Source organism: Melopsittacus undulatus, chromosome 11, assembly GCF_012275295.1.
Source record: "Melopsittacus undulatus isolate bMelUnd1 chromosome 11, bMelUnd1.mat.Z, whole genome shotgun sequence".
NCBI classification, from domain to species: domain Eukaryota; kingdom Metazoa; phylum Chordata; class Aves; order Psittaciformes; family Psittaculidae; genus Melopsittacus; species Melopsittacus undulatus.
In genome coordinates this window covers 15,431,555-15,444,827 of record NC_047537.1, presented here as the reverse complement: position 1 = coordinate 15,444,827, position 13,273 = coordinate 15,431,555, and the positions used below count along the sequence as shown (strand labels likewise).

Genomic DNA, 13,273 nt, shown 5'->3' with positions numbered 1-13,273 from the left:
GGGGCTGGAGGAGGTGACACGGGATCCATCCCTCTGTGAAGGGTCCATATGCTCTTTCTCGCCACTCCAAGTGTAAATGATGTCAAGAACTGACCCAGCCCTGACAGCAGCACAAGGCCCTGTTGGGATTGAAGGCTAAAAAGAAAAGCACCTTTTTTATACTGTTTCTGCCTCAAAATGATTGGGTGTGTGAAGAAGGAGGGGGAGCTGGCAGCACTCAGCACCTCTCCTTGGATGTCCTACTCATCCAGCTCCCCACCAGCAGAGCATTCCCAAGGGATCAGCGCTTCAGCAAGGCAGGGGATGGTCATGAAAACCCACCCACAATATCACCGTGGCCTTGTCTTCCGCAGCAGTTAACACTGATTGATTTTCCATCAGCTCCATTCCACCCAGTTGGGTTCACCCCTTTTTCCAACAAAACCCCAGCCTTAGTCACCCCTCTTCTCGCAAATCTCCAGTTATCCATGGACATCACCTCTACCACGTGCTGGAAGGTGACATCCTGCTCTGGGAGCAGGGCTATTCCCAGAACCACCTCCAGCGCTGCTCAGTAAATCCCACTATCAGCTCCCTGCTGGCCGCAGCCCAGCCGGGGACGTGGCCATGGGACTGCTCCTGCGTTTGCCATCGGATCCGGTCGCCCATGGGCCAGCCGGGGCTGGCAGGTGCCAGGGCGGTGCCGGTGGCACCTCGTGAGCCCTCTGCGCACATCGGAGGAGCCCTCGGGGCCGTGCCAAGCGCGCGGTGACGCCGGTGCTCGGCCACAAGCGGCGTGGGAGGTCGGGCTTATCTCGCCCTGCGCCGAGCTTGGCTCATTGTTGATTGTTCTTTCACCATGCAGGAAGAATGGAAAGGGAAAAGAACCACCCACCCTCATTGCTGTGCTGTCTGGGTCTCTGTGGGTGCTGAGGCTGCCCTGGATACGGCCCTTATAGGAAAACAAGGACACTCCAAAGGGGTAATCGCGATCCCCGGCCATCCGATGGACCAAAGGAGGCTTTGCAGGATGCGGCTCTTTGGTCCTATGGCAGCAAGGACCCTCCAGAGGGGTAATCCCAATCCTCAGCCATCCAATGGAGCAAAAGAGGCCTTTGCAGGATGCAGGGATGGTTTTAGGGCTGTTTTGCACCCAGACTCATCCCTGCAGCCCCTTTCCCCCTATGCCCTCCAGCCCAGTGACTCCCAACATCAGAGGCCTGACAGAGATGCTGAGGATGCTGCAGATGCTCAGAGGGCCCCAGGTCTCCCGTGCTGGCCGTGGCAGCCAGCTCTACCTGCCACAACAGCTCCTGCCACCCACAGTTTAGCCCTAACCTGGTTTCTATTCTAAGCCCTCTTTTTTCTATGGGCCTCCTCCCTCTTTCTCTTTGCCCCACTTTGCCCTCCCAGCGGCTGCCACTGACCCCGATCCTGGCTGAGGTGAGAGGTCAGGGGGGCTCCTGCTTCCCTGGGCTGGGATTAAGGAGCAGCACCTTGGATTTACTCGCAATGGTTTATGATGGGAGGGGGAAAGCTTGAGGAATGGAGCTGGGGAGGACTCTTCTGTGGCAAAACCGGTTGCAGGATTAGCAGCTTTCCTGGTGTTTGTGTTCTTGGAGGCTGCAGAATGCCAGTTCTGGGGCATTGGAGGTGGAGGATGGTTCCTTCACCCAGTGCTGCTGGTAGGGCTGGGGATGCAGCTTTGTACCAGGCAGAGCTGACCTGCAACGTCCTCTGGGCTCCTTCAGCTGTTCTCGGTGGATGGGTTCCGGAGCACCTCTGCTCCAAAGGTATCATTAGAAGAGTCCCTGTTTTTCCAAGCTAACTGGTTTTATGGGTCCGGCCGTGCTGATGAAACAGCTGCCAGGCAGTGTGTGAGTTATCCCTCTGGCTGGCAGGGTGCATCTGGGAGCTCGCCTGGAAGGAGACACATACACTGCCCTCAGTGTGGTGGCACCCATGGGAGGCAATGCTGCAGGGTGCTTCCCTAGGGAAGGTGGGCTTGGGACAGTTGAGCCCTAGAAGGTCAGTTCCGCTTGTATAGGGTTGGGGGCTGTCCCGTGTGTAATGGGCAGGGTGGACGAGTGGGGCTGGATGTGTCCCCAAGCCTGGCAGGGATATGGAACCTGTATGGATGGAGCTGGGACAGCAGACCCTCCCCTGGCCCCTCTGATCAACCATCACCTTCCCACAGCAGCCAAAAGCCAGGGATTAGATTGTGGCCATACAAGGCCCGGGGAGATAGGGATGCATTCTTGTAGCCCAACTGGATTTGTGCAGCCCTTTGGCTCCCAACCAGATTCCAGCCAGCAGCAGTGACACAGCGCATTGGCTTCCCAGCCTGGCTCACTCCCTTCCAGGCACTGCCTCCCAGGCACGCTGGGTTATGTCATGAGCTGCCCTCACCTCATCTCCAGCCAGAGCAGTTTGGGATCAGGTGCCAGCCCATGGACCATGGCACCCACTGCTGTTTGCACCCAGGGTGGTACCAACCTACACAGCCTATGCTGGGGCAGAGCACAGGCCCCCCTCTTGTCAATTAAGGCCATGTATAGGCCTCTTAATGAACTTTCTGTCTTGTAGGAATCCTGCTTTCCATTAATTCAACATCCCTTGGTCCTACATAAACCAGAGTCAAGGCACAAGTGCTGGTCTGTGCCCAGCTTAACTCTGGTTTCTTAAAGTGGGCAAACACAACAGCCCCACCAGAGCATGTCCAAATAGTGCCAGGGGAGAAGGCAAGAGAGTCTTGTCCCTGAACCATACCCTCCCTCCCAGCCCCTTTCCCTTCTGTCCCATGAAGGTGGGAGCTGGCAGGGAGACCTGGTCCTGTGCATAGCGATGCTGAGCTGCCCTGGCAAACAGTCCTCTCTCATCCATGGATCAGCCCAAGAGCCAGATGATGCCATCTCCAGCACCACACCAGGGTCCTCATCCTCCCTGTGCACGCTGAGGAGGTTGGAAACCTCTTTCCTAGAGAGGGAAGAGGATGGAGCCTGCACCGAGTGGTAGTAGTTCCTTGTGGATGCCTGCCCATGCATGGCTGGCTCTGGTGGCTCTGTCCTGTGGACCAGGAGAGCACCAGGAGCTGGTGTTGGGCAGTGCTTACAAGGAAAACATGGTTAAACATGCTAAAACCAGCAGTGGCTGGTTCCCTCCTCAGGACTCATCATTGCTTCCCGGTGTCACGAAAGAGTTGCTGGGCTGGTAGGTGAGAGGGCTCGGCCATCCCTTGGTGGCACTGCTGGTGTCAGGCTTGGCATTGTGGAAGCAGACAGAGATAGATGGAACCCGCAGCATCTCCACCATGAGTTGGGTAACTCCTGGCCAGGCAGTGACGCCAAGGACCAAGGGGTGGGGGCAAGCAGTTTCGGTCGGGGCAAGAGCAGAAGCACCCAAACCAGTGATTACCTTCGCCCTGAGCTGCTAAGTGGAGGAAGTCTGTGATTAGTTGACACTTCCAGCCAGGCTTTGGAAATTCAGCTGGAGCAGGGAGTGGATGACAACTGCTTTATTCACTGCTGATATATAAAACTGGAAACACTGTCCAGGTACTGCATCAGCATCCTCCGGTGGTGGGGGACAAAAGGGACAGTGGTGGATTTTGGAGCGAGGCCCCGGGGTGTTCATGGGTAAGGGTAGGCTTTGGTGCTGGGACTTCAGGCCATGGGCAAGGGTGTCGGAGGGCTCAGGGATGGGGTTTGTGCTGGGTTTGGTTTTCATGTGCAATTTGCTTTCATATGCAGGGTCTTACCTGGCCCTGCAGCTTTGGGCAGGCAGGGGCTTGCACCCAGGGCTTGTCCCTGGACTTTGGGGTTCTTCTGTTTGCAGATGCTACTGGAAAGGGAAGAAGGAAGGTGGCTGTGCTCCCTGCGTGGCATAGCCCATACCAACCCCACACAAAGGAGAGCATCTGCGTGAGCAGCCCCAAGGTCCATATCTGCTCTGCAAATGGGGGATGGTCATGGTCCATCCCTGTGGTACAGCTGCATGTTTGCCTGGCCATCATCCCAGACCTAGAGCCAGGAGGGCTCAGGTCCTACCATGCCATGTTGCCCCTAAAGCTTGCAGCACTGAGGACCTAAGCCAGTGAGGCCAGTAGGTAAAACCCTTCTCCCTGTAGAGAGCAACATCCATCTGGGGGTCAAACAGGGATGAGAAAAGTATGGCAGCAACGCAAAGTATGGTATGAATGACACTGGGTTTGTGGGATCTGCACCCTTTCTGGCTGGGCAATGCTCTTTGTGGGGCTCTACCTCTCGGGGTGCCAGGTAATGCAAGGTGACATTGGACCAACGCAGATCTTGGACAAGACCATCAGCCTCCATCCACAGTGCCTCCCCCACAGCCCTGCATGACCCGGGATAGGGCAGCACAGCTTTGCCTGTCCCGTCTCGCTGCCATCCGGTCCGTGCCCGCTGCCTGGCACAAACAGATCTCCCAGATTAGCCAGTGCCAGGATCCAGCTTCTTCCCGGAGCCGCTCAGTGCGAGTGAGCAGTTTCCCATCACCTGTGGCCATGCGTGCTCTGCTAACAGCGAGGCTTCCGGTGTGTGTGTGTGTGTGGGGGGGGTATTTATTTAAGATTAAAAGCATTGACATTGCAAGTCCCGCAGGGCTGGGAGCATAGAGGCCACCAAACAGCCTTGGGTAGACCTGGCCATCCCAGCCTGGCACCGCTGGAGCTCCGAGGGAGGCTGTGGGTGGCCCTGGAAAGGGACTTTGCAGCCCGTGGGCCGGGGCTCGGTTGCTGTGCCACCCCCTGAAGCTCCTTGCCCTGGCACAGGGATGAGGCCGGGTCTCGCTTTTTGGGAGCCCAGGGCGGAGCGCCCCGTGCTTTGGAACAGCCACAGAGAGCGGCGTTGTGCGGAGCTGCGACTCCCTCTGGTGCCTGCCCCGAGGCTCCGGGGCTCGGCCCTTCGTCTTCCCGCAGCCCCATGATGGAGGGTTTGGGGTGCCGTGCCTGGCTGTGGGGCAGTACCGGGGTGGGGGGGTGAGTGCGGACCGGTGCCCAGCTCCCACCTTCGCAGCAGCACTGGGAGCCGCTCGGCTGCTAAGCTGAGGATGTGCTATGGGGCCTGGATCTGGGGGGATAGTGCTGCTTTGGTGGGGCAAGAGATGCTTTGGGGGGATAGAGGCAGGGCTTTGCTGCAGATGGAGCTCCTCGCTGTCCCGCTGCAGCAGGGGTGGGATGGGGTGGGATGGGGTGGAATGGGGTGGAATGGGGTGGGATGAGGTGGGATAAGTGGGATGAAGTGTTATTCACAGCAATGTTCTTCTTCTTGAGGTGTCTGCCAGACCCTCAAAGGAAAAGAGGCTGGTGCTTCAGCTCTCCCTGCTGGGGAGGGGATGATGGTAATTAGCGTCTCATCAAGTTAATTACCCAAATGTGCTTGGCCTGAGAGAGGAGGGGGAAGCCCCACCCAACCCCAGCTATTAAACAAGCAAATCTCGGCAGCCTCAATGATGCCAGGGAGCAGGGGATGGTGGGTTTGGGGTGTCTGGCTGTGGCAGCTGGGGGGAGCCGATGGTGCCCCATTGCCAGCCCCTGCAGTCTGCTCCTTCCTCTTCTGGGGGAGGAGGATGAAGGGGAGGGTGTGCAGGGGGTGAGATGGCTTCAAGGGGAACTCTGCTCCTCCTTTATCACAGCACTGGGGTGCAAATACTGCAACTTTTGCTACCAACTCTTGTATTTGGGGCTGGAAATGGTCTCTTTGGGGGCTGCAGTGGGCTCTGCCCCTGGGGGGGATCAGCAGGGAGGGCTTGGGGCTGCTGGGTGCATGTGTACTGTTGTGCTGGGCTAAAATTGCCCATTTTCCCTCCTTTGGGAGTAGTGACATGGAATCGTACAGTCTGGGGGCCAGGTTTGGCTGGGCTTGGTGCTGAGGGCTGGAGGTTGGATGAGGACAGTGGTGAGGGCCTGATTCTTGGGGCTGGCAGCTTCCTATGGAGGTGCTCATAGGACTCTTGTGGTGCCCATGGAGATGAAGAGGCACAGGGTCAGCAGCTGCTGCTGTATGGGGTTTACACTGATCCCCTTCAGCCTCCCTGCTGTGTGCCCAAGGATTTCTGAGTCCTTAATGTGTTTTTCCTGCTAAATTGGAGGTGTTTGTGTCCACAGTGCAAGGGCCAAGTGAGCATTTGCTTTCATCGCTAAAACCTCAGCTGGGTCAGTGGGGTTGTGTGGCCTGGCCTGTGAATGGTGCAAAATCAGATGCAAACTGGGGGTCAAAAGGTTCTTTTGGACATGGAGCTCTGCAAGGCAGAAAATAATCAGATTTGGGGCTACGGGTCTGAATCCGCTGGCTTTCCTTATGGCTTTGTTCTTGTTGCTGCTGCTTTCCTGTGAGCATCATGACTCCCACCTTCACTGGAGCCCAAAGGAAGAGGCTCTTATAGGTTCAGTGCTTTCCCCAGAAGCCAAAACAGCCTCTCAGTGGAAGGTGTCCCTACCCGTGGCTGGGGGATGGAGCTGGATGAGCTTTAAGGTCCCTTCCAACCCAAGCCATTCTATGGTCTGTGATCCCAGTGGCAGCAGGGGTAGGAACCATGCCATGTGCCTGTCTCTGCCTGTGCACACCAGCATGCTCACTGCTGGCTGTGGTGGGATCCTGATGGCTCATGCTGGTCTTGGATAAGGGGCTGATCCCCATCTCCTCCTCCTTGGCCACCACCACGTTACCAATTCTGCTCTGTTCTCACTGGTGCAATGGCAGCTCCACCACTGCTCACCTTTGACTCCCGTGGTATGATGAAGGTCATGAAGGCATCATTCAGGAGTGGATCCAGCACCCCCATCCGATGCACCCTTTGTGCCTGGCACCCACCTCCCTCTGGCCTGGCAGCACCCATGGGTGCTCTCCCATCTGTGAGCTTCCCTCGCTGTGTATCAGAATGAATCACTGGCCTGGCTGAGCTTTGGATGCTGCTGTAATTCGTGGCTCTGGAAATAATCTTCCCTAATGGAAGCTTTTACAGTAAAGGAAGCCTCAGCAGGTCTCTGACGCAGCCCCAGCTCCATCCCTTCTGCAGCAGATGTGATTTTTTTAATTGTTGTTAATTTTTTCCAGGATATGATAACAATCCCTAGGGATTTGTGCAACCTGGATATGAGGTTTGCTTCCCTCCAAGGGGCTGCAGTGATGTGCTGTTACTGGAGGCGCTGAGCCTGTCCCAGTTTGGGGCTGGAGTACCCCAGCAATGAGTATAGCCTTGTCTACGGGTTTGCTAAGGGTCAGTGTGCATCAGGGTTTTGGGGGGTCAGCTGAGCTGATGGGGGTTTTGCTGGCGACAAATAACAAAGCAAGAACAAATCCAGTGCCACAGCAAGAAGTGATGCGGGTTTAACCTTCCTCCATAGAGAAACTGAGCTCAGGAGGTCCCAGTCTGTGCATGGAAGCCCTCAAAGCTTTTGGGGTTCCTGCACTGTGTTAAGCAGGAGGCATGATGGAAAAGGAAGGAAATTCTTAGGGAATTCCTGAGAACAGCCTGGAAGAGGGACCCTGTGCGGTCGGGGCTGGGTGCCAGGCACAGATCTGGGGTGACCTGGTCCCTGTCAGATGCAAGCACAGAGGATTCTGCTGTGCAGCTCCGCAGCAGCAGCAATGTGGGCAGGCAGGAGCCCGGCTGCCGTGCGCTGCCCCCTCCTTCCGCAGCCTCCTTCTTGCTGAGAAAAAGGCCGTTTTCTCCCCCAAAACAGCTCCCTCATGGGACAGGCGCCGCTTGCTGCTGCTCCCCAGCAGAAGCGAAACCCTATCCCCGTCCTCAGCGCTCCGCTTGGGTTTCTCAGAGCTATTTCTAGCACTTGGCTCCTTCTCCTCCAGCGTTTCCAATGCCTCTCTCCATCTTTTTTCCACTCCTCCGCTGCCCCCCGTCTCCCCGTGCCCTCTGCCCGCTGTCCTCCCCATGGCCCCACCGAAGGGGCAGCTCCCCAGAGCGGGCTGCCAGGCCGGGTTATTGCCAATGGCTCATCTGCATCCGCCCTCCTCCCCTGCTCCTCCCTTCCCCAAATCGCTGCCGTCCGACACCGCCGCTGCGCTGGGCTGCGCGGCCGCCCCGCAATGGTCAGCACCGGGGGAGCCACCGCGCCGGGGCTGGCGTGAGTACGGGGCTGCGGTGTCCCCGGGGGGGAGGTTGGGTGGCTCCGGCTGTCACCGCTGCCTCGGGTCCTCCTTGGTTTTGCCATCCCCGTCCTTCCCGTGTCCTTCAGCGGGAGCCCGTCGGCACCGGGGCAGGGTGCTGTGGGTGCTACCCTGTGTGTGGCTTCTGCTTGGCAGGGAGATGCCGCTGGAGGATGGGGATGCAGCGAGGCGGAGGGGACGGTGGGTCAATGGCAAGGTCAGTGGTAGCCCGTGGCTTGGGGAAACGGGGGACCCGCTGCTCCAGGACATGACAGCACCCGATGGCAGCAGGACAGGGCCAGCACTGGGTGACAAGGACGTGACTCCCAAGGGGGCCCTGCAGCAAGCAGGGCAGCATGAAGAAGCCCTGATGACTGAGCTCTCGGGGCTGGTGCAGAAGGTGGTGAAGAGCAGCAGCTGGTGGGAACGGCATGGGGTGGACATCAGCATCCTCGGCTGCAGCTTCCTCCTGCTCCCGGCAGGTAATCCAGCTCAGCCCCCCCCTCCCCCCCCTCACGGCCAGGGGCGTCCCGATGCCTCCTCCTCGTGGCTTTTGCACCGCTGGTACCACTTGGTGCTGGAAGCTATTATTAAACCTGTAATAAAGCTTAAATAACCCCTTTACTCTGTGCTATGGGGTACCCTGACCCCATTGGGAACCCACAGTGGGTGATGGTGCTACCCAGGGTACAGCCTAGGGCGAAGGGATGATGCCCTGCAGACGAGCACAGGGCAGGATTGGTGTGTCCCATCCATGTCCTGCCATGGAGCAGGGAAGCCCTGATGGGTTTGGTGACAATAGGCCCCACTGTGGTGGGTGCAGGGGGATGTGGTTGAGCACAGGGCTCCAGAGGCATGGTTGGGAAGCTGCAGCTGGTACCTCCTTTTGCTTTGAACTCGTGGGGATGCTGAAGCCCTGGCAAAGTTGTGTTTGCATCAGTGCCATCACAACTGGAAGTGGCCAAACCTTTACCATGATGGTGAGCGTGGCTGGTCCAGCTGTACAGTGTGGTGTGGAGGGAAGCTTTCCAGCTCAGGCAGTTTAAATACCTGTACCTGTGTCTGAAGAACAGGTTTAGGGCTGTGGCTGGCTTGTTTGGGTGTAGCAACACCTCCAGCCCGGCTCAAAGGTGAGGAGGGCAGCAGCACATGTGCGTGCCCAAGCTCCTGCCCAGCTGGTTTCTCCACAGGGTTCCTGTGCCTGCGGTCAACCCAGGCCATCCCTTTCCTGGCTGGTGTCCTCACCCTTGGCGTGGTGCATCACACCCTGACAGTGAAGGGCAGCCACCTGGCCAGCCACAATGCCTTGACCGAGTCCAAGTCCTGGGGCAAAGTGTGGGCCATCTTCTTCATTGAGGTGAGCAGGGCTGTGGGGTTTGGGTCCCCTCAGATCCCCAGCATCAGGATCAGACACCTTCTTTTCCAGCCTGGTTTGGAGCCTGTGGAGAGCAGAGCATCTCCCCCCAGATTCCTCTCCCAACCCTGGTGCTGTGGCTGTAGGCATCTCCTCTCTCTTTCCTCCCAGCTCTGCTCAGCATTCACAGTCGAGCAGGCCACTTACAACCATGTGAAGATCCACCATGGCTACACCAATATCATTGGCCTGGGGGACTCCAGCACATGGAAGCTTCCTTTCCTGAACCGCTACGTCTACATGTTCATTGCACCTCTCTCAGTGCCCATCTTAACCCCTCTGGTTGCACTTGGTACGTGTCCCAACCACCTTGGGATGGGGTGTTGGGTATGGAGAGCTTGTTACTGAGCAGGTCTCACCCTCCCAAAGGGTCCTGACTTTTTGGAGCCATCAGGGTAACTATGCAAACCCATAGTGGGATACAGGGCTGCAGCAAAGGCAGGTGATGCTGCACTTGCTCTGGGGAATGCATCTGCTGGTGCTCAGAAGCGCTTTGCATTTTCCTATGTTGGATGTTGAAAGCTCTGGCAAAGGCAATCATGAGCCTGAATCACCCCAGATTTGCTCTCCTTTAATTCAGCCTCTTGGCTGTAGCATGGTTCAGTGTTACACCTTCGTCTCTGGTGAGAGCTTTGCATGGGGTGTATTTGATGACTGTCTTTGGGGGTCTGTGGGGCTGGGAAGCACCAAGCTTGGGCAAAGTGGTGGCACAGAGGAAATGATAGTGCCAGGAAATGATCATGGAGAAGAGGCTAAGGAAGCTCAGCCCCCTTGGCTGAACAGCTCTGGGCAATGCCAAAAGCATGGACAATGACTTGGCACATTGTAAGACATGAAGATGCATCCCAGTCCCTGTGTGGTGATGCACAACTGGATGCAAGGGATGCAGCCTGTCCTGGAGACCCAAAAACCAGGCTGGGGGTGTCAGGCCAATGTGGAAGATGGGGAAAGGGAGATGGAGGGTGGGATGAGATGTAGGGTTATCGGAACACAGCTTGGTTGCTGGAGCAGCAGTGGTGGCAGGAAGTATCAGCTCCTCTCCCATGTGGTGCTTCTTCCCTATGCAGATCTGCTGAGGAATGTGGAGTGGAAAGCAGCTCTCCGGACCCTCTGCTGCATGTTTCTGGGTCTCTACTGCCATTACTGGCTGCTGCTCCACGTCTCGGGCTTCCAGTCACCATGGTCTGCCCTGCTCTGCATGCTGCTCACCCGCTCCCTCCTGGCCCATCCCTACGTCCACGTCAACATATTCCAGGTAGAGACCTGAAGTTCCAGGATGTCCTGATGGTGCTGGGGATGTGTCAGCCTCCACTGGTGACACAGCCCTGACACTACAGGGTAAAGCTTGGTTGTTGTCATCTCTCTTGTGCTGATGTCGTCATGGGGAGGATCCAGCTGGTGGTGCTGGGGTTGGAAAGTGGTGGCCATAGGAGAACATCAGGGCAGATGGGTGCAAAGGGCTGGAGGGTGATGTCCCCTGTGATGGCTTGCAGGGCTTGGGGAGGTTGATGTGTTTGGTGTTCGTGTTGCTGCTATTACAGGGGCTGGGATGGAGAGGGGCTGGTGCCTGAGGGACACCTCCATGCTCGCATGGCCAGAGCTATGGTTGGCCCTGTAGGGTCCGGGGGGTGTTGGGTGCTGTGGGGTGCCCACCCTGCCTCTCCTGCAGCACATCGGGCTCCCCATGTTCGCGGCCGATCGGAAGCCCAAGCGGATCCAGCTCATGAGCCTGGGTGTGCTCAACCTGCCCCGCAATGCCCTGCTTGACTGGTCCTTTGGGCACTCGCTCATCAGCTGCCATGTGGAGCATCACCTCTTCCCCAGCCTCTCCGACAACATGTGCCTCAAGGTGAGACAGCCCACGGTGCAGATGAAGGTTGGACCAGCCATGTAGATGAGGTGCCAGGGGTTAGTGGTGGCCTTGGCAGTCCTCAGGTGACGGCTGGGCTTGATGATCTTAAAGGTCTTTGCCAACTTAATTGATTCCATGATTCCCTCTGTTCCTATTCCCACTTCTCCTGGTTTTACACTCCTTGCCCCTCCCCCTGCTCCCAGTTCCAGCCTGCAGCAGCCAATCCATGGTCTGGGATCCTCCCAACTCTTCCCTTGTGGAAAGCATCTCCGTTACTGCTCAGTCTGGCTTTTGGTTCAGCTGAAGTCCAGACAACCCTGTCCTAACCTTGGTTGTGCTCTTACCTCTTGCTCTGAGCTGTGGGGTGTATTCAAAACATGGGCTCTGACACTGCCCTAGCCCTAGGGGATTCCAAGACAGGTCCATGTGCTGCCCTTCAACATGGGATGTCCACTCTTTTAATGCTGTGCACTTGCTTTCAGTCTCAAGTTGGGGGAAAAACATAAGTAATAGTGAATAGATGGAGCAGGAGCACCGTGGGCTTTAGGTTGTGCCCTTCCTCAAGCTCATGGGCCTGGCAGGACCTGCACCCCATAGAGGTGTGTTGCAGGGAAGGGGTAATTAAGCTGGTGGCAGCCTCCCAGCCACAGTGCTGAGCTGCTGTGTGGGCACCTGAGGATAACCATGTGTGCAAGTGATGAGCCTGCATGGGTGGCCCGCATTAAAAGCCTCATTAGGACATCTCTCCTAATCCCCAGCCCTACAAAGGTGTTTTGCCAGGGTGAACTCCCTGGGTTGCTTTAACTGGAAACCACCTTCCTCTTCATCCTCATGGCTGGTGCTGCCTTCTCCAGCCTGTTTTGGGAGTGTGGGATGGGTTTTATGGGCACCTTGTGGGAGCTCAGCTTGGGAACCTTGTACACCCTGTATAGGGATGGCTTTGCCTTTGCAGATCAAACCCATCGTCTCCCAGTACCTGAAGCAGAAGAAGCTGCCATACAATGAGGACACCTACGCCTCCAGGCTCCGTCTCTTCCTCCAGAGATATGAGGAGCTGATGGTCCACGCTCCCCCCCTAACGGAGCTGGTGGGCATCCAGTGAGGATGGGACCCCAGGACTCAGGGATGTTTCCTGTAGGGACTTTGTGGCAGTGATGGCTTTAGCAGGACAAATGCCTCCATAAAGCCATCATGTAGGAAACATCTCCCCCCTATATCTTGCTTTTGGCTTGATAATGATGCATGGAGCCACTGCAGGAGGAGAGCCAGGAAGTGCATCTCCAGGGACAGGAAAAAAGGGGGGTATCCCCAGTTATTCCCAGCCAGGGCTTAGTTTTATCCACTCTGCTTTCACGCTTGGGGAGAGGAAACCTCTTGTCTGCTGACTGTGCCCCCCTGCAACAGGACCATGGGGGATGCGGCACCACGTTCAGTGCATCCGGAGCTTGTTCCACCAGGATCTGTAGGATGGAGCTGCAAACGTGTGGTTGGAGGCTCAGGGAAGGGGTTGGATGATGGGGAGGGGGTTGTGTCACTACTGCCCGTGCTTTGCCTGGCTCTGGGGTGAATCAGTCCCTTCTAGGAACAATGATTTGGCAAATTCAGCCTTAATACATCAAGATGGAGCTCTTTGTTATTGGGGTTTGTTGCTGGAGCCAGTCTACTGGTATCCAGTGGTGCTCAAAGGTGGGTGAAGGACCCTCATCCTGTGGAGGGATATCCTCAGACCCAGCGGAGAATAGTTCCTGTGGGTGCTGTGACACAGGGCTAGAGCTGGGATGGCTGCGGTACATCCCTGTGTAGCAGATCCAGACCTGGGGGCAGGGAAAGCTGGCCTCGGATCTGTCCAGTGTGACCCTTTTGGCAGTAGAAATAGGGAATTATTGATTTATCCTGGGCTGAGAC

The 13,273-nt window shown here is 56.9% G+C and overlaps 1 protein-coding gene across 2 annotated transcripts; it reads left to right on the top strand.

Annotated features, from left to right (window-relative positions):
- Positions 1–3,438: 3,438 nt before the first annotated feature.
- On the top strand, positions 3,439–13,004 carry FADS6 (fatty acid desaturase 6). 2 transcript variants are annotated; one of them, XM_034067360.1, is made up of 7 exons: positions 3,439–3,533; positions 8,259–8,584; positions 9,293–9,459; positions 9,628–9,808; positions 10,584–10,771; positions 11,186–11,365; positions 12,321–13,004. In XM_034067360.1, the coding sequence occupies exons 2-7, from the start codon at positions 8,263–8,265 to the stop codon at positions 12,468–12,470; spliced, it is 1,188 nt and encodes a 395-aa protein (XP_033923251.1). In that variant the 5' UTR covers positions 3,439–3,533; positions 8,259–8,262; the 3' UTR covers positions 12,471–13,004. The 2 variants fall into 2 exon arrangements, with proteins under 2 accessions (XP_033923251.1, XP_033923250.1); XM_034067359.1 differs by lacking the exon at positions 3,439–3,533 and adding an exon at positions 7,609–8,080.
- Positions 13,005–13,273: the final 269 nt, after the last annotated feature.

Coding starts and splice junctions, on each gene's coding strand:
- FADS6 (XM_034067359.1), top strand. CDS start 7,689: ATGGGACAGGCGCCGCTTGCTGCTGCTCCCCAGCAGAAGCGAAACCCT. Junction 8,081..8,258: donor GCCACCGCGCCGGGGCTGGC/GTGAGTACGGGG, acceptor TCTGCTTGGCAG/GGAGATGCCGCTGGAGGATG. Junction 9,460..9,627: donor GGGCCATCTTCTTCATTGAG/GTGAGCAGGGCT, acceptor CTTTCCTCCCAG/CTCTGCTCAGCATTCACAGT.